Here is a 20,856-nt window from a genome sequence, read left to right on the forward strand (position 1 = left end):
CAAATCAACTCATGGATATATATTCTTTCAATATAATTTTAAAATTAATTGTTCAGTTAATAGTAACTTTGACTAGGATTACATTAAATGCATTAGATTTGGAGAGAATTAACACGTTAGGCTTTTATTCAAGCCAGCTTGATTTTATATCATATTTCTGCTTGCTAGCAACACCACCTTGGGTAAGTTGCATTTAGTATTTAATCTTTCCAACCCTGAACAAAATTTCTTCACTTATTCACATTTTATTTCAGATAAAAGTAAAAGTTATTAATTTTGAATATTTCCTTTTGAACATATTAAGAGGACTGTTGGTTTAGAAACACTATTGACTTTTGTATATTATCTAGTACATTAATTGGAAGAAATGAGAAAGAAAGTTGCAGGGCAATACAACAACATAGGTATGACAGAGAATAGTGCATTTGGGGAATCAGAAGCCTAATATGGCAGAAAATTATATGGACCAAGTAGCATGGGATAGCATTTTTAAATTTTATGTTGTGAATGATGCGAAGTCACTAGAAGATAGGAGAAGTTGGTCAGATTTTAAAACTGTACTATGGCAGTGAAGTAAAATTTTCAAAACTTATCCTCATTCATGACAAAACTAAGCCTTGACTAAAACAAAATTCTGATCCCTGATGACTTACACCAACAGAACTATTTTAGCTTTTTGGAACAAGATTCTTTAGCTTTTACCAAACTCAGTATATACTGTTCCCTCCACCTATGATCCTTCCTCCCTCGTCTACTTGTTCTCTCCTCAGGGAACTTTATCTCCAAGGAAGTCTTTTCACCTAACATCCAATTCATCTGCTCCACTTTGCCTTGATCATATTATTAATCAAAGTTATTGATCAGATACTTAAATGTACATTTTGCAATTTTACCTCAAATAACCATCACAATATTGAGATTTTTAGTGATAAGGCTACTTACCCAAGTGGTGTTGTTAGCAAGCAGAAATATGATATAAAATCAAGCTGGTTTGAATAAAAGCCTTGAGCTCCTTGAATTCGACCTATTGTCTACAACAATGGGAATAGCTTACTACAATCTGCCCCTAGCACCAGCTGTCTCAGGACCATCTCAATGAAAGACTACAGAAGCTATCCAGGATGGTGCTTCCTATGCCTGAGAAAGCACACCTCTGTGTTAAAATGGGTCTCACAGCTCTCCACGCACCCACTTGCTGTGGTCCTACCTTTATCGCCGCATAATACAGACTCACCCTGTCATGCTTGTCCTAGGTGGGCTACTAACCTGAATCTGGAAGAGCAGTTACTACTTGGCAGGCAGAGGTTGAGGCTCAGGCCCGGCAAACAATATATGGGGATCCAGAAGTTGAGAGAAGATGTGATACATGGTGGGAATATTGGTCATCTTTTATTTGGAGGTTGGTAACAGCCTCTCTAGACTGTCACCAGCCAGTTCCATTTAGCCTCCTGGGTTTTTTCCATAGGCCCTTTAATATGCAGGCCAAAGAAAGAAGGGACACTACCAACAGGTTATATCAGTGGGCATATGCTCACAAGGAGGTATTTATGATCTTGAGTACTTACATTGAAACAGTATTCATGACCTTACTACATACTGACCATAACAGCAGATTCTTCGCTGTGGTTACACACACACACACACACACACACAAAAAAAAAAAAAAAACATAACAAAGCCTGCCAGAAGACTCAGTGAGGGAACCTAACTAGATAATCATTTTGGGCCTGCCCCAACACTACTCTACCCCAAAGTTTTTATGTATAGCAAAGTAGCATTAGAAGACTCTGAAGACAGCAGTCAGGTACTACATGCCACAGCTTTTCTTAAGATTCCTGATTGTGGAGTCTGAAGCTGCTCTATTTACTGATCTCCAAAGTTAGAAGATCAAGTACATCGGCAAGCAGATTTGGGATCCACAAGATCAGTGATCTAAAAATATTTTGTTAGTACAGTCATCAACTGATTTTGAAAAACTATACACATTTTAAGTTGACATAAAACCCTTCACCATATGGTTATGGGTGGAAATTCTATATATTGAAAAAAATAACCAACATTTTAAAATACAAATTAAACCACTATTTTGTAGGGATATATGGTGCTGGGGATTGAACCCAGGGCTTCTCACATGCTAAACAAGTGCTCTACCACTACACTTATGCCACCTTTTAAAATGTATCCAGTGAGCTGGGGATGTGTAGCTCATCAGTTCAGTACTTCCAGAATGTATAGGAGGCACTAGGTTGGATTACCCACACCGAAAACATGAAAATGTCAAAAATATATGTCTGTGGAACCTACACATTAGAGTGATTTTCATAACTATTAGTGATGGGAGCTATGACTGAATTATGGATTTCTCTGAGCCATCTCAAGGCAAAGGTGTTGCTCTTCTGAGAATTCTCAGTGATTCCCAATGATTAGAGATAGCTCAGTAACCTGCTGACACCCTGCTCAAAGAGGAGTCTGTGTTCCATGGAATTAATTTATTGGTTCAAACAGCCCCAGGTTCTAATGCAGCTGTTTGGAGGTGGAAGATATCAGTGTGACTAAATAGCCTTGAAGCGCTAAATACCAGGAGGAGGAAGAAATACTGAGCAAGTTGATAAGCCTCCAATTAGGCTATTTTCCCCACAGCTTCACTTGTTTACCTTGAAGTTTTTTCTCACAATAAATCCCTTTGATGTTCTTGCCTATAAAATAAAGCACAGAGGCTCTCAATCATTGTTAGAGGTCAGAACCTACCATGACTGACTCACCCACTGAGTCCCGCTATCTACTTATAATTGAGTCTTTTAGTTCTTGTATTTCTTATTTCTAATCCCTTCATAGCCCAAATTTGGGAAAACTGAGTAAGTTACACAGGTTGTGTTCATTTAAAATTCATACACTAACTCTTCTTTAACAGGCACAAGTTTTATATTCTTATTTTTCCCTTTTATTTACACTCCACTTCTCCATGTAACTTTATCCTAATATATTTTTATGCATGAAAACTTTTGTTTTAAATCACCCTATCATACTTCTTTGGAACACACACATATTAAATTTCTCTGTGGTATTCAAATAACTTTGAGATTCAGCTGTCAAAAATATTATTAGTATAAAATCGGCCAAAATAACTTATAATTTTGATACTTATTAAACATAAGAAGTAAAAATTAATAGGAACTATAATGAAATGAGCTTTTGTTTTCATACACCTATAGATGAATATTACTTCTTGCTAGGATAAGTAAGAGTTCAATATCAGTTTTATTCTTATTTTGTATTCTTATAAGAGTTGAGAAAAACCTTCACTTATATAAGTACATGAGAAATAAATATTTTGCTATAGCATGTCTCCCACTTTGAATTCTTCCTGAGTTATACCCCCAAATCACTTAGTGATCCATCATCAAAAATATTTTATTTGAATCATTAGCTGACAACTGAACTGGGACTCCTTTACTTTTGTTGAAAGCAAAACTTTGAAACTACCTGATTTGTCGAAAAATTTGCCACTAACTTTCTAAATACATGACATGGAGTTGTCTTTTGTTGTTTATTTTTTGTGGTGCTGGAGATGGAACCCAAGGTCTTGCACATGGTAGGCAAACATACTACCATTGAGCAATATCCCCAGTCCCATCATGGAGGTTTGGTGTCCTGGAGAAATGCAATATAAAAGTCAGAACGGTGAAAGTGTGTTTTTCTTTGTGAAAATGAGGAAAAGAGAATTGTAGAAAGGCAAGCTGACAAAGGAGAATACCTGCTTAAGTACAGAGGGGAGGTGAGCAATTTTCTGAAAGGACACACATGGAAACTGGCAATTTGGAAGCTGACTGCTATAACTTGCTCATTCCTGCAGACCCTTGCAAAAGTCTGGATCAGGCTTCACTGCTAGTTTTACCTCCAATGTGGTAAGTCAGCATTTTCTTCTTGCTAACAAACATTAATTTTCTAAATACACAGTGTGCATCAACGATATGCTAGGCACATCTGTTTATTGATGATGATATAAAATTAGCATATGTTTAAATTTCTAAGGAACAAAATAAAATGTTAAGTAAAGATAACTAAAAGACAAATATTATAAGTAAAACTATGGCACAAGAGTTACTGATCTTTGAGAAAGTCAATGAAATTATACTAAGGCCTTTTAGCCCAAGTCACACTGCCTGATTAACTACTTCCCCAGCTGGTTTATATGGGGACTACAACTTTATTTCTCTGTCTCCCTGACTAAATGTCCAGTGCCTAACCCCCTGAGTCAATTTACAGAATTAAAATTTTACACATGGACCACTCAACTAATTGCTTTTGTTATTATTGGTGTTGGGAATTTTACCTAGGGCCTCATGAATGTGAAGTATGTGCTCTATCTACACATGAAGCATAATTTTTATTTTAACAAAAGTCAAACATTTAAAAAATTAAATCTGTTAGGTTAAAGTCTCGAAAATTGTACATTTGGACAATGCTTAGTATTTGATAGTATTATTTTTCATTTAACTTTTCTGTGACATTATACTTTTCTTTTATTCTCCACTCAAACTTTCTAATTTAAAATGAGAACAAGAATTTTATCTAGAAATGGCTAAGAACAATTGGCATAACCCTATAGATTATAGAAAAAAATTTAAATTTCCATTGTTAAAAAATAGAAACTCCTAATTTCAGTGCTATTATTATCCACTAGAGGGTGCTCATAAGATCATTTTAAATTTGTGGTCTGAAAATAAATTAATTTATGGAAATGCATCAAAGTTTATATTTAATTTTTATTCTACAGAAATTCTAATAATGAGGCTGGGGTGGTGACTCAGTGGCAGAGCGCTTGCCTTGCACATGTGAGGCACTAGGTTTGATCCTAGCACCACATTAAAAACAAACAAAATAAAGATATTGTGTCCATGTATAGCTAAAAAAATATTTTAAAAAAAGAAATTCTAATAATGAATTGATGATGTTATTTTTGTTTGGTGAGGTTTCTTCCTTATTTCTCATACAGGGCAATTTATGGCAGTTTTGTTATCCATAGTACCTCAGAAAGAAAATTATGGGTGAGGATTTGTATTTCCAGTGAAGATGACAGAAGTCTAAAAATACTGACTATAACGAGTCCCCCATATAACTGAAATGCATACACTTCCAAGGATGAGACCCCAGACCCTTCATCGCAGCACAAATGGTAGAAGAAAAAACATGGGATTATTAAGTCACAGGCCTGGATCTGTCCTAAGTGTGAAACATCCAGCAATGAATTGTTTTAACTTCTGAATTTAAAAGGGGCTAAAAATAACTGTAAGGATTTGAAAAAAATTAAAGTTGAAAGTATTTGTAAAACAAAGCTAGAACAAAATAGAAATCTGAATACTAGTTGTTTTCTCTCTTCCCTAACTATCCACCTCTATAACCTCTTCACAAATTCTGGTGATATTAACTAGGTATATAATTTCCCCTTCCTTTTATATGTGAACTATGAGTCATTGATACCAGAGTGAAATGTTTGGGCTTTTTAAATTTTCAATAAAATGCACATAAAACTTTCAAAGTTCATTAAGATTTCCAATTAATCCTTTCCTCATAAGTCTATTTGGGGGCAGAATATTTATACAGTGCATTTATGTATCATAAGTGCACAGCAGTGCTTGGGGCATAAATAAATCCTCACTAAATTGTGAATAAGTGATTACTTGTCCAAGATATTGTTTTTTCCTTGTCATGGAAAAATATACAAATTAGAAAACTTTTAACAATAAAGTATTGACAGTAAAAAAGTTATATCAAGTTAAATGCAATGAAAACACAAAGGGGAAAGATTAATGAAGTTGTTAATAAAATAATGCTAATATATATTGAGAGCTTATTATTATTTCTAATAATAAAACTAATGTCATTCAATATTCTGAGAATTTTGTTCATGTGTGTGCATAAATTTCCTGTCTCAAGTGACTATATGAAATAGATACTGTTTTTTCATGTTTTCCAAAAGAAAACAGTGAAATATAGAGATGTTTAATAACTTAACCTGAGGTCAAGTGCTACAAGATGCTGAAATGGAATGTGAATACACATTCTTAACCAGAAGGAAAAGGAAGGGCATTCCTACTAGAAGGAACAGTATATCCAGTACCAAAATCATGGAGGAGCCTCCTTATGCTCCTTGGATGTGAAAAAATTTTTGGTTCAAATGTAACATTACAGCGAGAGGAAGCAAAGGTGTGTACCTTGGGAGTGATAAAATATAATATGGCAATACTGAGAAGCAGCATGGTAGAGTGAATAAGCTCTTCTAAAAGTGAATCGTGTATTCTTCAGCAAGTTATTTAACTTCTGTATGCCTCATCTTGCCTATCTATAAATGGAAAGAACTACCTTAAGAGTGTAAAATGGAAAGAACTACCTTAAGAGTGAAATTATTTCTAAAATACCATAAAAGTGGTTGCTAAAATAAGAAAGTGGGAGACTCAGCTATAATATGCCAGGTAAAAAATGATGAAGGCCTGATTAAATAGAAGCTGTAGAGTTGAAAAGGATGTCCAAATTAAGAAATTTCTCAGGAGGAAACAGCAACCTTTGGTAACTATTTTAGATTTTGACAGAGAAAGGGTAATGGTGTTTGGTAGTACATAGTTACGGAGTCACCAAGACCACTCTCATTTCTAACACAAACTGTAATTTCAGGGATCCCCAAGACCATTCTTAAGTTTGTTTATTCATTAGAAGAGCATATAGAACTCACTGGAAGCTTTTAAACTCATAGTTACCATCTTTTACCAAAAAAGCATATAGATTAAAATCAGTTATAGGAAAAGATTGAAGGTACAGAGTCCACAAAAGTTCAAAGCATGAAATTTCTAGTTATCCTCTGCACTGGAAACATGAACAAGGCTAACTTTTTTCCTGGCAACAATGTGTAACAATATGCACAGTAATACTTCCAAACAGAGATGCTCATCTAAGCTCTTATATCAATTTCTGATGTTGTTTTGTGTTTTCTACTGCCTATTAAATTTGTGTGTGTGTGTGTGTGAATGGTGCTGGGGATAGAACCCAGGGTCTACACATGTCAGGTAAGCACTCTACCACTAAGCCACATCCCCAGCCCTGGTGTCCAGTTTTAATTAAAGCATAGCTGACTGCTCACACTGCTTTCAGTCTCCAGCTCCTCTGGAGGCTGAGCTTACAGCTATGGTCTGTACTCCTATAAATTACATTGTTAAGGCTATTAAGTATGGCCCAAGATTCTAGCTAAACAAAGATGTTCTTAACAGACACATTTCGAGAATTTAGAGATTATCTCCCCAGAGCTGTGGAAATGCCAGACTTGCTTTTGAGTAAGGTTCACTATTTACTACAAAGGTACTGAAGGTGTAGAGGAAAAAGGAGGTACCTGGACTGAAAGTAATGTCTTCAACTGAGATAGAATATGCAAGTAACAAAGATAACACAGGTTTAGAAGAGAAAAACAACATGCTTTTGAGTTTGCTGAATATGACAACTTAGTTGCTAGAAAACACTTAGAAGTATGAGGCTAAATCTTGGAAAGAATTGCATAGTTTTGAGATGATAGCACATTGATTAAAATCTACACTCATGTCCTGAATAGACTTCCTTGAAAGAGAATATGCAGGCAACACAGAGAGCAAAAACTAAACCAGGGTAAACTTCAGCTTTAAAGAACTTCTCAAAGGGACTTGGCAGGAAAGGTCATTACAAACCAGTAAAATTAAATACTAAATCTTTACCACTATTATAGGAAACTAAAGATATTGTGTAAATTATTTTCTAGATAGGAAAAAAAGCATTCCACTTCCCCCTGGATGTAAATAGACTACAAGAACAATATTATTTCTTGCAAATAAACAATTATAAAACAAAAATATGTGATTCTCTTCTTATTCCCTGTGCTATCTTCCATGTTCAAACTACTTTCTGAGAAAAACTTTATTTTGTCTACTGCAAATTTAGCCCATGTTTATGCAAAACTTAACTTACCATGAAAACTGAACAAAAAGGTAGATGAAGCAGAAGGCACAGCTAATTAAATGTGTTTATGGTTCACTGCTCATGTTGTTTAGGGTCAAATAATAATTTATAAGTCTGTCTGAACACACTAGAGAGAAAAATAACTCATTATAAGGAACGAGTAGCCAGATTACTAAAAGTCGGCCAACAGAAGATTCTAAAAATCTTTCTTTTTTTAAAAATCATCCAAGTATGCCTATTACATCCCAGGTATGAAATGCAGACTAAAGGTTAGCAGAGGGAAGTCTTGAGTCCGAGAACCTCAGCACAAATCCCAATTCTGCTACTTAAACTGAGTGAATTGGGACATGTTATTTAAACTCTGCAGTATCATCAGATGAAGAATGAAAAAAAAAATCTCATAGGTTTAAGGATCACTTACGTCAGTATTGTCTGGCATATAATAAGCATGCAAGATGTCTGCATATTAGATGTGATTACCTTTGTATACCAGAAGCCTAATGAATTGATTATAATCCTCACTGGTCATTCTTTATTCTCGGAAATACACATTTTGAAATCCAGTTTTGAAATAAAAACAAATATATACATTTTCATATTATACTGATTCCTAAATAGCTTAATTTGTTTAAAACTTTTATTAGAATGCTAGATTATTATCTCATTAGCCATGATTTAATCTTTGTTTAAAAAAAATGCTTAAAGCTGTCCTTTGTAAAGAAGATATACTTATTAATTCAAGAAAAGGTGAAATAAGACAACATGAGATACCACTGCCTGAATCACGTTCCAGATATTATCCACAGCCTTGAATAATAATAATAATAATTATTATTATTGCCCTTTTCCCTCAGCTGAAAATGTCTGGTTCCTTAATCCAAAGTAATTCCTCCAAGATACCAAGACTTGGCATTTTCTCAGGCTTTCACTGGCACTCTCAGGCTTTGAAAGGTAAAACACGGTACTTCTGTCTACTTTTATTATGATACCAAATTAGCAGTGTACATGCCTATAACCATGCCTCTCACCTCATTCCCCCTAAGAACACTAGACTATATGCAAATGGAACATAATGACTATCTTACTCTTTGTATCCCTGGGGCATTAAATATACAGTATGAGGCACTCAGAATCAACCCATAGAACAATATCCTGGTCAACAGCAAAGCTCAGCAAAGATATAAACCAATTTTTCTCATTTCCTTTTATACATTAAATGTTTGCTTTTATAATACATTTAAAGAGTTTGTATTTATATATGCACATGTGTATGTATGTTCAAAACAGAGCTGACCACAGACATAATAGGGAAGAAATAAAACTACTGAGATAAAGCAGTGTTGACTTCAAAGTTTTAACGTTCTTATGTTACAGTATAACTAATTTTGTAGGTAGACCTATTTCCTGGATCAATTCAATTGTTCAAGATATAGGCATATTAATTTTTACTTACTACTGCTACAAAAATTTTTTTTCACTGCTTTTCATTATCTATTTTCTCTTGGTTCTTCCTTTCTATGTCCCAGTAGGAGAGTGCAACCAGGTTTAAATTTCTTTATCTTTCATTCTCACTTCATCCCTCACCCAAAAAGGTATACTGCATATTTTACTTCCACTGCTCAATCATAAAGTATCGAGAGATGAATTATACTAACCTCACTGTATTCCAGGAATCTTCAAGTTCTTTGGAATACTGTTTTTCAAAATGATCCAACACAACTTTGCAAATCTGTTTTGCAAGCTTCCCCTCTGATTTTCCTCTCAACTATGACAAGAAAAAGGTGCTGACACATATTAAAGATACTACAAATTTAAACCTTGATATTAACACAATCTTTTTTACTGTCTAAAAATAAGAACACTTTAGATAATTATTAGTTCTTGTAGGGGGAGCAATATATGACTTATAACAATATATGAGTTGTAAACCGTGTTACTGATAAATTTACCTATTTATGCTAAAGGAGTGTTTTCCCAAGAAATTGTAATCCAATCATGAAGCAAATGTTAAAGCAGAATCTAACTGTGCTAAACAAATTATGTCTAAAGGAAAAAATTAGTTTTTAAAAGCCATCACAGATGTTAGCATCAAGGGGAACTTCGTGAAAGGTACATAAAAATTCTGTACTCATTGCAATTTTCCCGTACACTTAGAATTAATCCAAAATAAGAACAAAAATGTCCCTTTTGTTTTTTCTGGAAACTCTGCGATTGTTTCGTTTATTCGTAGAGGGCCAAGTAAAATGTAACACTGTCTAGGCGTCCGGATACAGCAATGACATAGAAGACAGTTTCAGCACTATAGGAGCTTACACTATGCTGGGAACTTGACGTGAGCAAGTATTAGAAGTCTGCAGATTACTAGGAAGGGACGTCCTCTCCGAGGACCTTGGGAGCGAACAGGGAATGTTTAAGTGCAAAAGTAACGCACTGAATATTACCAGGATTCTAGACAAGGAACCAAAAAACCCGAATATCGCAAAGGGACCGCCAAAGGCGAAGTTCCCACATCCCGGCCACCCCCCTCGCCTCCTTGGTAGTGTACAGTCTGGTTCAGCCAGAGGCGCCCAGAAGGGCTCAAGGGCCTCACCCGAGTCAGCATTATCCTGCAGGGAGTTTACAGAAAAGAGTCAGCAACACTCCACATGAAAAAGCTTCCAGCCAAATGAAAAAACAGCCCGATTTCCGGTTAGCCAAAACCCTTAATGTCCTCACGGGTCCCGTTTAAATTCTCGCGATATTACACATATCGCCTGCACTTTCAAAATCTCGCCAACAAGGTTAGCTCCCGCGAGAGGCATACCGGAAATTGCACAGCACTTGGTTGGCTGGGGCGGGGAAGAGTTCTGCGCTGACGCCCAGGGGCGTGACCCGGCGGTGGGAGAGACCTTGGGCGACTGGTGTTTAGGAAGTAGTTTATCCTGCTAAACCGTCTTTGTGGGTGGACTCGATAAAGGCTGAATCTCTGTCACTATTGGGTTATGTTTTGTAAACACTTTTATCCTTAGGGGCGAAGCTAACTACTGAATTAAATTTGATGACTCCGTTAACTCGTGAAATAGTTTTTTCCCAGGATGACCTATGCGAATAATCTCTCCATTTTAGAAAAGGACATGTAAAAAGATTAAATTGAAATACGCGTGTAAGGCGCTTAGCACAGAGACTAGTCGACATAAATGCCCACTTGTTCGGTGCTGTTCTGTAGTAGTACCACTATCATGATCATTGTGGTTATCTTGTTCTGATATCAAATGCCTGAGGACCAAAGTGATCCTCCATACAAGACTCGCCACTCATTTTTACTAGAGTTTACAAGTAAAGTGTTATTACACCCACTCTGATAGAAATAGCAGTTTATTTACTCCATTGGTGTACTCTTTCATTATTTTCTTGTAGCAACAATCAGCAATTTATCAGGGAGAAAATAGTGTGGTTTCTGATATTTAATAAGAATTATTATTTTGAGTATAAGCAATAAGTCCGTTAGTACGACTAATGCAATTTGAAGCTTAATATATTTAAATTATATTACATATATTAAATAATATATTTAAACAAGTTTCCCAGCAATCTAAAAATACATCTATTAGAATTTAGGTTTGTTAAAACATGGTTTTCAGAAGTTAATACCCTTTATTGGATGTTTGGGGGAGTCACATTTACCTTTCAGTCTACTTACAGAGATTCCACATTATTTTTCTATATTCTTTACAGAATGTTACAACTAATGAATTAATACATGAGTATTATATTTGAAATGTAGAAATATAAAAGATTTAAGATAATAAGAATTGAATATGCTGTATATCTATTAGGGAAACACTGATATACCTGAAAAGAGGACATTCTATCATTTTGTGACAGCATGGTTCTATTTTCTGAGTTAAAATGAACATTTTTTTTCTTTTTAATTTTTTTCTGCACTTCTGATAATCCAATTTATAAGTGTGTATTTAGTTTGGATATGTTTTCAAATCTTATTAGCTATTTTTTAAAATGACCTGCTCATGCTCATTTATCTGTCTTAATATTATATTTATATTAGTGATGTTAACCATGTCACCTGTGACCAATGCTAGAGAAATGAGCAAGTTGTAGAAATCTTTAACTTCTAAGTAAGTACTTTTCCAATTTTTCTTAAAAGTATTTAACTTTAGCCGGGCACAGTGGTGCATGCCTGTAAACCTGTTGTTCAGAAGATTGAGACAGGAGAATCAAGAGTTCAAAGAGAGCCTCAGCAGAAAGCCAGGTGCTAAACAACTAAGTGAGACCCTGTCTCTACAAAAAAATGACTGGGGATGTGGCTCAGTGGTTGAGTGCCCCTGAATTCAACTCCCAGTACACCCCCCCAATAATTAAAATATGGAATAACTTTAAATTTTTATGCAGTAGCCATTGTTTGTGATTGATTCCATTACAAAGAATTGATTCCATTCCCAGAGAAGGAAGCCAATTCTGTTTCATCCACCCTCTCTTTATAGTTTGATCTTTAATATTAAAGTCCCTTTCCAAGACCCAATATTTGTGTATCATGAAAATGTTAATTCATTTACCTTCCTCCCAAATAGCTACTGAATAATAAACAAAATTCCACATTGACTAACAGAAACTACTAGAAAAAGACTTGTTTTAAGTCACTAAAAACACACGAGGAGGGGCTGGGGATGTGGCTCAAGCGGTAGCATGCTTGCCTGGCATGTGTTTGGCTCAGGTTAGATCTTCAGCGCCACATAGAAACAAAGATGTTGTGTCCGCCGAAAACAAAAAATAAATATTAAAATTCTTAAAAACACGAGGAAATTGAGCTGAAAAAATACCAGAAATTACACTTTTTTTATTAATGATACTGTTAGATAATTAATCCATATTATTTATAAGGACTTAACTCTTCTCAGGAAAATAACTTTTATCTAACTAAGCATTTTTTATTATTAAGTCAATTTCTGAATAAGTACACTTTTTGGACTATCTCCTACACTGGCTGCTTTATGAATTTTCATGTTTACATAAAACATGTCTCAATCCTTCCTATTAATATAGGGGTGAGGACAGGCACTATAGTAAAACAATCTGACATTAAGAAAACCCTTAGTTACTTAAAATGTAAGGCAGAAAAACACAGAGACGCCTGTGACCAATGCTAAAGAACATAATTATAGGAATCTTCAATGTCTACTGAAGGTTCTTATTAGTTTAGGACTTCAAAGTGGTGTGTATAAACTCTAGCAACCAATCCACTGCAACTGGGGTGTAAATATAATGACTTCTCTTTTTATTAAGTTTTATCTAATATTTCTAATTTCCTTTTTGAGGGGTATATATAAATAAAATGCATTTTTAAATAGTGCATCAGAAATGTATGTAACTGATAAAGGTTGGAATATGTATCCTCAAACTTTATGTTGAAGCTCTAATCACTGATATTTTGGAATGTAACTGTATTTGGAGATGAGGCCTTTTAAAAGATGATTAAGTTAAAATGAGGTTGGAAGGCTGAATCCTAATCCAATCTTACTGGTGTTATAAAAAGAGAAAAATTGGACAAACTGAAAGACACTAGGGGCAAGAGTACTCAGAAAAGGCCATGTGAGGACACAGCAAGTTGGCTGCTACCTATAAGGCAGGCAAGAGGCCTTAGGAAAAAGGAAACTTGTCTGCAACATGGACCTTGATCTCCCTACTCCAGAACAGTAAGAAAATAAATTTATTTTAAGAAGTCACCCTGTGTGTGGTACTTATGGCAGCCCTAGCAAACATAAAGGCACATTAAAAATGTATAGGATGCTATTATATAAGTTTTGAGACCACTGATTCACTTCTTAAATTCTGTTTCCTCATCAGTGAACAAAAGGAATTTACAATCTAAGCCATAAGGAAGCAAATGATTATTTTTCCAATTTTTTCTTTAAATAAAATCAGATCGGTTTATTTAAAGGAAATTCATTTTTTTTTACTTCCTATGTTTTAAATGAGATTTTATTATTTGGTTTCTAAAAAATTAAAGAATAATTGCTGTTTTAATAACCTATGCCATATTCTAATCTAGGTTTTGAGATATTTGAATTTGTTCTTTGGATCAGCTGGACAGTATTTCCCAAAAACTTAAATAATCAATGTTAAGACAAAGGTGATAAAATATATAATGTACATCTTTATTTATAAAAGTAGTTTTACTTTTGAAAAGATTTGCCACCTGGAATCATGGATTTAATTGGAATGAGTATACCATGAGTAGCATGGCATATCAAATAGTACCAAATCAAAATGTTGTCATAGTAAGAGAACATTTAGTAAAAGCAGCTGCAAATAAAAAGGTGTTTTAAACAGGTGACCTTTTCCAGGCTATGTGCAAGGAATTTAACATATTAAGTAAATTCTAGAATTTCATTTGTTGTTTAAAACAGCATTTGATTTTCAACTAGAAGAAAACATGGCAGTTAAATAATTTATACAAAATTATAAATTTGCTTCCATTATAAAAATAAAATTACCAAAATCATTAAAAAGTTTAAGGAAAACATTCTACTAATAACTCTAAAAAATTACTTCACTACTTTGTTCTAGCAACATTTTTCTCTAGTGCAGTTTCTATCCATAGCTTGACACTTGGCATCAATTATATATAAAATATTCCATATACATATGGAATTTCCAAGAAAAGCATATGGAATTATTTTAAATAAGTAAAATTACATCTGTGGGCTAGTAGCTTGAACCAAAGACACTGAATAATCTAGAATCATAAGGTGCTTTGATACTTTATTTAGCTGCTTTTAAAAATAACATTAGATCTCAAATATATAAAAACTTGCAGAGAAAAATGTTTTCATGTAAAATAACAAAAAGTCCATTATTTTAATCTACTGATTTAAACTCTTTCAATAATCATATTTGAAAAACATTTACTTATTTTATTATCCAAAAAAATCACTTATATTCACCAAAATCAAGAGAAAACGGAATATAATATAAATTAATTTTATTGGGTGAAAATGTCATAATTAATGGTGATTTAAGAATAAAAATGCAGCATATAACAAAATAGGCATTTAATTATTAGAATCCACCTGGATTTACAAAACATCTTTTAAAGTATTTTAGAATGCTTTAAGAAAACTATCTTTTGAAGGAACTATATGAAATATTAATTCCATTTTATGCTACTTTAATCTTAAAATCATTTTTAGTTTTACAAAATGGAGTCAGCAATTACTGTATTCTACCAGTAAACATTGGTAGGATAAAAATTTTAAAAATCTATCTTTACTCTAAAATAAATGAATATTAAAAATATAGCAAAAGTTTGAGTTTAGCTTTAAAAATGAATAAACGTAAATGTTACAAAAGGAACAAAAATGTAAGCAATTTTTTCCTATAAAATTCATTTCAAAATTTACATGCTGTCTTATTGTGATGCTTTTCCTCATATTTTAGTCACCTATAAAATTCAGATTGTTATGAATTTTATATCTGAAGTAGAATGCTTTTTTTCTTATTCAGGTGCTAGGTAGATCCATGTACCAACTCCAAGAATCTGTGCCATGCTGATGCATTCTGATTAATAAGTGACCATAATAAAAGTTCAGTGAAGTTAAAAATGTGAATAAAATGTGATGCTTCAAAGCAAAATTCTTAAAGTAAATAGTTATATTAAACTGACTTAGGCATACTTATTTATGTTGTTATTAGATACCAGCATATGTCTGTTGTCAGTACAGGTACCAAACCCAATAGTCTTATCTAGGTTGTATTGAAATTATTATTTGTGTTATTTTCACCTTAATATAAAGGCATGCTTTCAGTTAAGTGAAAATTAGGACTCCTTTACTGAAAATACATATCTAACAGTTTGTCTAAATGACAGAATCCTATGAGTGCAAGAGAAGTAAATTTTAAATTGAGAAATATTTTGGAATCATTTCTTTACAACAGTATTTGAGCCAACATTTTAATTTGTATTGCTTTAGAACCCAAGTTATTTGTTGTAAAATATAAGTCTCTGTAACTACAGTAACTTCTTTCAGTTTTTTTGCCTCTAATTTCAAAGGATGAAAGAACTGTAATACCCTAAAAGATTCATGTGGCTTCTGACAGAACAGTCCTAACAGGGATCACACCTTGATCTCTGAAAGTGTCTTGACCTTTAAAACAGGGTTTTCTTGGGACTTTTAATAATATCTCATAGAACATTTTTATTACTTAAAAAATAGGTTAATAAAGGTATTTTATGTCTCATTTATTGAGATTATTATCAAAAAACACAAAAACAATAAAATAGAACACTTTTGTTGAATAATGCTTTCAAATCACATAATTTGGTAGAATAAAGATCTGATATCTGCTTTTTAAAAAGGTAGATATTATTTTAAAATAAAGTCAAATTAGGATTTATAGGCTAGAAAAATGCTATTACAAAAATTTAAGTCATATAAATATATTGTTTGTATAGTTCATGTCTGTCAAGTAATTTAACTTTTATCTTCCACAAACAAATTTAAAAAATCTGTAGAAAAGTGCACAATCAAGATAATAGTAATTAAACAAAAATTTTAGAAAAATACAAAAAGTTAAAAATTTAGTTTATAAATTCCCAGGAGTTTCCCTTCCATTCCCATGTATCTTACAAAAATGTTTAATATATAGAAATACGGACTATTAAACAAATAATAAAGTATGTAGAGTCCATTGGCTCTATTTCTGAAGAAGTTTTCCTTCAGGAATTTGCCCATGAGTGAGGATATAAAACCCAAGGAGTCAACACTAAATCTTGTTAACATGCTCCAAATGTTGTTCATCCCATCCACTGGTCATTTTGCATGAAGGATATTGAGAAGTTAATTATCAGATCAGGTCCTTGGGCTATTAATCTCCTCACTAAAATCATTATGATTTTATTGCCCCAGTCATCAATGCTCAAAGGATTATTATTTTTTTCTTCTGAGAAGAGGTCCATTTCACTTTGCTGATAGTAAGAGTACCAATCCATATGACATGGTTATGAGATCACATCATGAGCATCACCGTTAGGTCTCTGTCGTACAGTTAACGGAGGCAGCGGCTTCCCATAGAAATCTACATAAAGAAGGGTAACCATGGACACAAAACAGTTATAATCATCAGTTTTTGACACAGTTCATCATTTTTGAATGAATTCATTTTAAAAAACAAGACACACTGACTTGTCAAGTGAGGTGATAGTTGGGAAGGCAGGGGGGAAAAAAAAAAAGCAAAACCAAACCAAACCCAGAATGTATAAAAAACAGAATAAATTCAAAACATAATAACCAGGGTAACTTCTAATAGACTTAGTAAAAACCTGCACTAAATGGTTACATTTATTATTATTTTTGTTTCCAATTACACAGTCACATTAGAACAGAACAAACATAAAAAATTCAAAATCTACAGAACCTGCTAGTAAGAGCCTGGTAAATTAGTATCTGTACACATGTTCTTATCCAGAGACTGTTATTTCTTTGTAATTTAGGAGAATCAAATTGAATTCTTTTATAATAATACTTCAATACAATTCAGTGATTTGGTGCATATTTTTCACAAAAAATGTGTCCTTCATAAATTTCAATTCCTTAATTATAATAATTGGCTTATAAATTTAATAGCATATATAACTCTCAGTTAAGTTCTTTCTGGCCTATTAACTTATTTTTTTTTCTAGAAGCATAGGTGATTAAGATCACTACACATACACACACACAGAATTTTTTAAATCAAGTATAAATTCAGCTGGGGTGTTACCATACACTTACAATCTCAGCATCTCAGGAGGCTGAGACACGAGGATTGCAAGTTCAAGGTCAGTCTCAGCAACTTAGTGAGGCCCTAAAAAACTTAGTGAGACCATGTCTCAAAAAAAAAAAAAAAAAAAAAAAAAAGGCAGGGGTTGGGGGGTAGGGATGTGGCTCACTGTTTAAGTGCTCCTGGGTTCAATCTCCATTACCAAAAAAATTTTTAAAAAACATAATTTCAAAGCAAAATATTAAACTGAAAGCATGCTTTAGCAAATCTTATATAACAGTATAACTTAGGTTATGAGTTAAAGGTATGAGTTTCAAGGCTGGTCATTCCTAAGTTCAAATCCTGGTTCTGCCAGTTATTAGCTACGTAATATTCCTCATGCTAAAAACTGGGATACTGTTGCCCATCTTAAAAGTTTACTTGGGGGGAATTAAATTTTGTTAAGTACAATGGTATGTACATGGTATACATAGTTTTGTCATTTTTTCTATAATTAAAACAGTATCATAGATGCTCAATTATTAATTTTTTAATAATTGAACTTAGGGGCATTCAATCACTGAGCCACATAATCAGCCCTATTTTGTATTTTATTTAGAGACAGGGTCTCACTGAGTTGCTTAGCGCCTTTGCTTTTGATGAGGCTGGCTTTAAATTCATGCCTCACCCTCCTAAGCTGCTGGGATCAATTATTAATTATTTTACTATCTGCTCTAGTTCATTATGCACCTTTTGTCTACTTGTCATCAACCTTTTGTCAAAATACTTCTAGATATAAAGGTACAGAAATGTATCTAAACTTAACATGTGAAGATATAAAATATCTTCTCCACTGGGAAGCAAACATTTGACAAACTGAAAACTAACTAAAACTATTAGAATATAGTGGCCTTAAACTTAACTAACTCACTATAATTCTTTCCAAGTAGTTCTGTTTTAAGTGAGGGGCAGGAGGGACCCTTCTCAGCCCATTTTCAATCTCTTTCTCCAGTTTTTCTTAATTGTAATGCTTACCCTGAAAATCACTATCAATTTTTAGTCTCTTATTAGACATTCTTTTTCTCAAAAATAGCAAACCGTCATTCCCTCAATTGCATTCATTCAGAAACAATTACAGAGCATCTGTTATGTGCAAAATACTCCTATTGTATAAAGACAGCTGGGGGAAAAAAAAAAAACCTACCTACATATTCTCCCAGACTCCCCCATCTGAATCACTTTTCTCCTAAACTCCATAATCTTACTTTATACTGGCCTTTAGACATTTCCAGACAGATAAGCCTACGTCTGTATTTGTCTATCTCTATATGTCTCTCTAAAAAAAGATTTCCTTTCTCTTGATATATTTTTAATCTCAGCCATATCACCAAGCTTATATCCCCTTGAGTCAAATTATACTCTATTCTCTTGCCCTCAACCCATACCTCCATTCATCAAATATTACTTCTTATAATTATTAAAGTATTCTTTACAAATACACCTTTTATTCTTCATTTCAATTTCCATTCCTTATTTATTACTTTGATCACTGTAACAACCTGAGATTCAAGTAGTGATAATCAAGTTTGTACTTGATACATATTAATAGAAATTGTTTCTATATTCCATACACTGTGACAAAAATTGTTAGAAAAACAAGTATCAAATCTAAAATTACTATTCCCATGCTAAAAATGAATATTATCTCTTAAAAATTAAAGCAAGTCCAGATATCTTAACATATAAGATCTTCATCATCTAGTCCTAAGCCAGAACTCCATTTTGAATGTTCTCTGTAATTTAACATTTTCTCTTTTTTACCTATTCTATGCATAAATCTAGGCTCCAGTCACAAGCTATTTTCCAAATAAACCATGTTCTTTCCTCCATCTCTATTTTTTTTTAAATTGTAGATGGACACAACACCTTTATTTTGTTTATTTTTATGTGGTACTGGTGATTGAACCCAGAGCCTCACTCATGCTAGGCAAGTGTTTTACTACTGAGCCACAATCCTGGCTCTCCACCTCTTAACAATCTCTTTCTTCTGCTTCTTAATCTTATCACTCTGAAGACCCAGTTCTAATGCCACTTTCCCTAACTTCTGATGCAGTCTGTGCATAATAATGCTGAACCACAGAACATATTGTCATATACTAAGAATGCTGAAGTATCTTCTCTCTTACACAGAGATCTCTATAAAGGCAGTATGTGTTTCTTATTCATTGGTATTACAAACATGTTGGCTGGTGTCAAATACAAAACAGGTTTTTGTTGAATAATGAATTCAGTATGGGAACAAATATCTATCTTACGAGAATTGTGTGTGTGTGTGTGTATAAACATTGATATTACAGTTTTTCTAATATTTAAACTGATCACATATTCTAATGTACATAAAGAATTATATAATAAAATAGCAGTAATTAACCTGTTTTAATCACTAAAAACATATTAAAATTAGTAAACCAAACAGACATATGTGATTCCAATGAAACAACAATACTTTTAAAATAATCTAAAACAATTTTTTTAAAAATGTAAAACTAAATCTTCCAATTTTTATTATTATGAAATATTTAATTATTGACCTATATAGTATTCTGAAAGAGAAAGCAAATAACACATTATATTCATATATTTTGAATAAAATATTTAATATATTTTGATATAATATCAAATTTTATGGTAATGCTTTTCTGACAACTGAACTTACAATTTCTTCTGGTCTGTACTCTCCTTATGAAACACAGTTTTATAGTGGGTCAGAGAGTCATCAAGAATCATTAAACAGAGTTATCAGAAAGGGAACTGGATATTCTGATTGAACAAATTTAGTGAGCTACAATTATGTATAAATATTGTTTTGCATTCTAGAAATATCTTATTGAAAAAAATCTAGCTGATGATCTGCAACTTCCTCTCCCTAGGTTCTCTACTATCTACAACTGGTCCTTTCTCTAGTTTTTGCTTCCAGGAATTCTAATGCCATAAAGACTATTTGTTAATGTTAATCTCATTAAAGAAAATTATTTTTTCAAACAAAGCCTTTGATAACTTTCTTTTCAGTTAGCTGAACTTTATTTGGTTTACTGACTTGATTTCTGATTTTATATACTGTGTTGATCTCTCTGCAAAATTTTA

General features: G+C 33.1%; 2 protein-coding genes across 3 annotated transcripts in view; both read right to left on the reverse strand.

Moving 5' to 3' along the window:
• The window catches only part of Nsun3 (NOP2/Sun RNA methyltransferase 3), a 54,812-nt gene extending 43,549 nt beyond the window's left edge, over nt 1–11,263 (reverse strand). Inside the window, exons 1-2 of one of the 2 annotated variants that reach the window (XM_005336762.5) lie at nt 10,568–11,263; nt 9,633–9,742 (exon numbers count right to left, since the gene is read on the reverse strand). In XM_005336762.5, coding sequence (XP_005336819.1) covers nt 9,633–9,742; nt 10,568–10,579 — 122 coding nt within the window. In that variant the 5' untranslated portion in view covers nt 10,580–11,263. The remainder of the gene's footprint in view (nt 1–9,632; nt 9,743–10,567) is intronic. The other variant, XM_013363541.4, reaches the window with a different exon arrangement.
• Nucleotides 11,264–14,108: 2,845 nt separating this feature from the next.
• Arl13b (ARF like GTPase 13B) overlaps nt 14,109–20,856 on the reverse strand; it is a 33,125-nt gene continuing 26,377 nt past the window's right edge. Inside the window, exon 9 of the mRNA XM_078041188.1 lies at nt 14,109–17,049. Within this exon, the coding sequence (XP_077897314.1) occupies nt 16,973–17,049 (77 nt within the window). The 3' untranslated portion in view covers nt 14,109–16,972. The remainder of the gene's footprint in view (nt 17,050–20,856) is intronic.

Source organism: Ictidomys tridecemlineatus, chromosome 3, assembly GCF_052094955.1.
Source record: "Ictidomys tridecemlineatus isolate mIctTri1 chromosome 3, mIctTri1.hap1, whole genome shotgun sequence".
In the NCBI taxonomy this organism is placed as follows: domain Eukaryota; kingdom Metazoa; phylum Chordata; class Mammalia; order Rodentia; family Sciuridae; genus Ictidomys; species Ictidomys tridecemlineatus.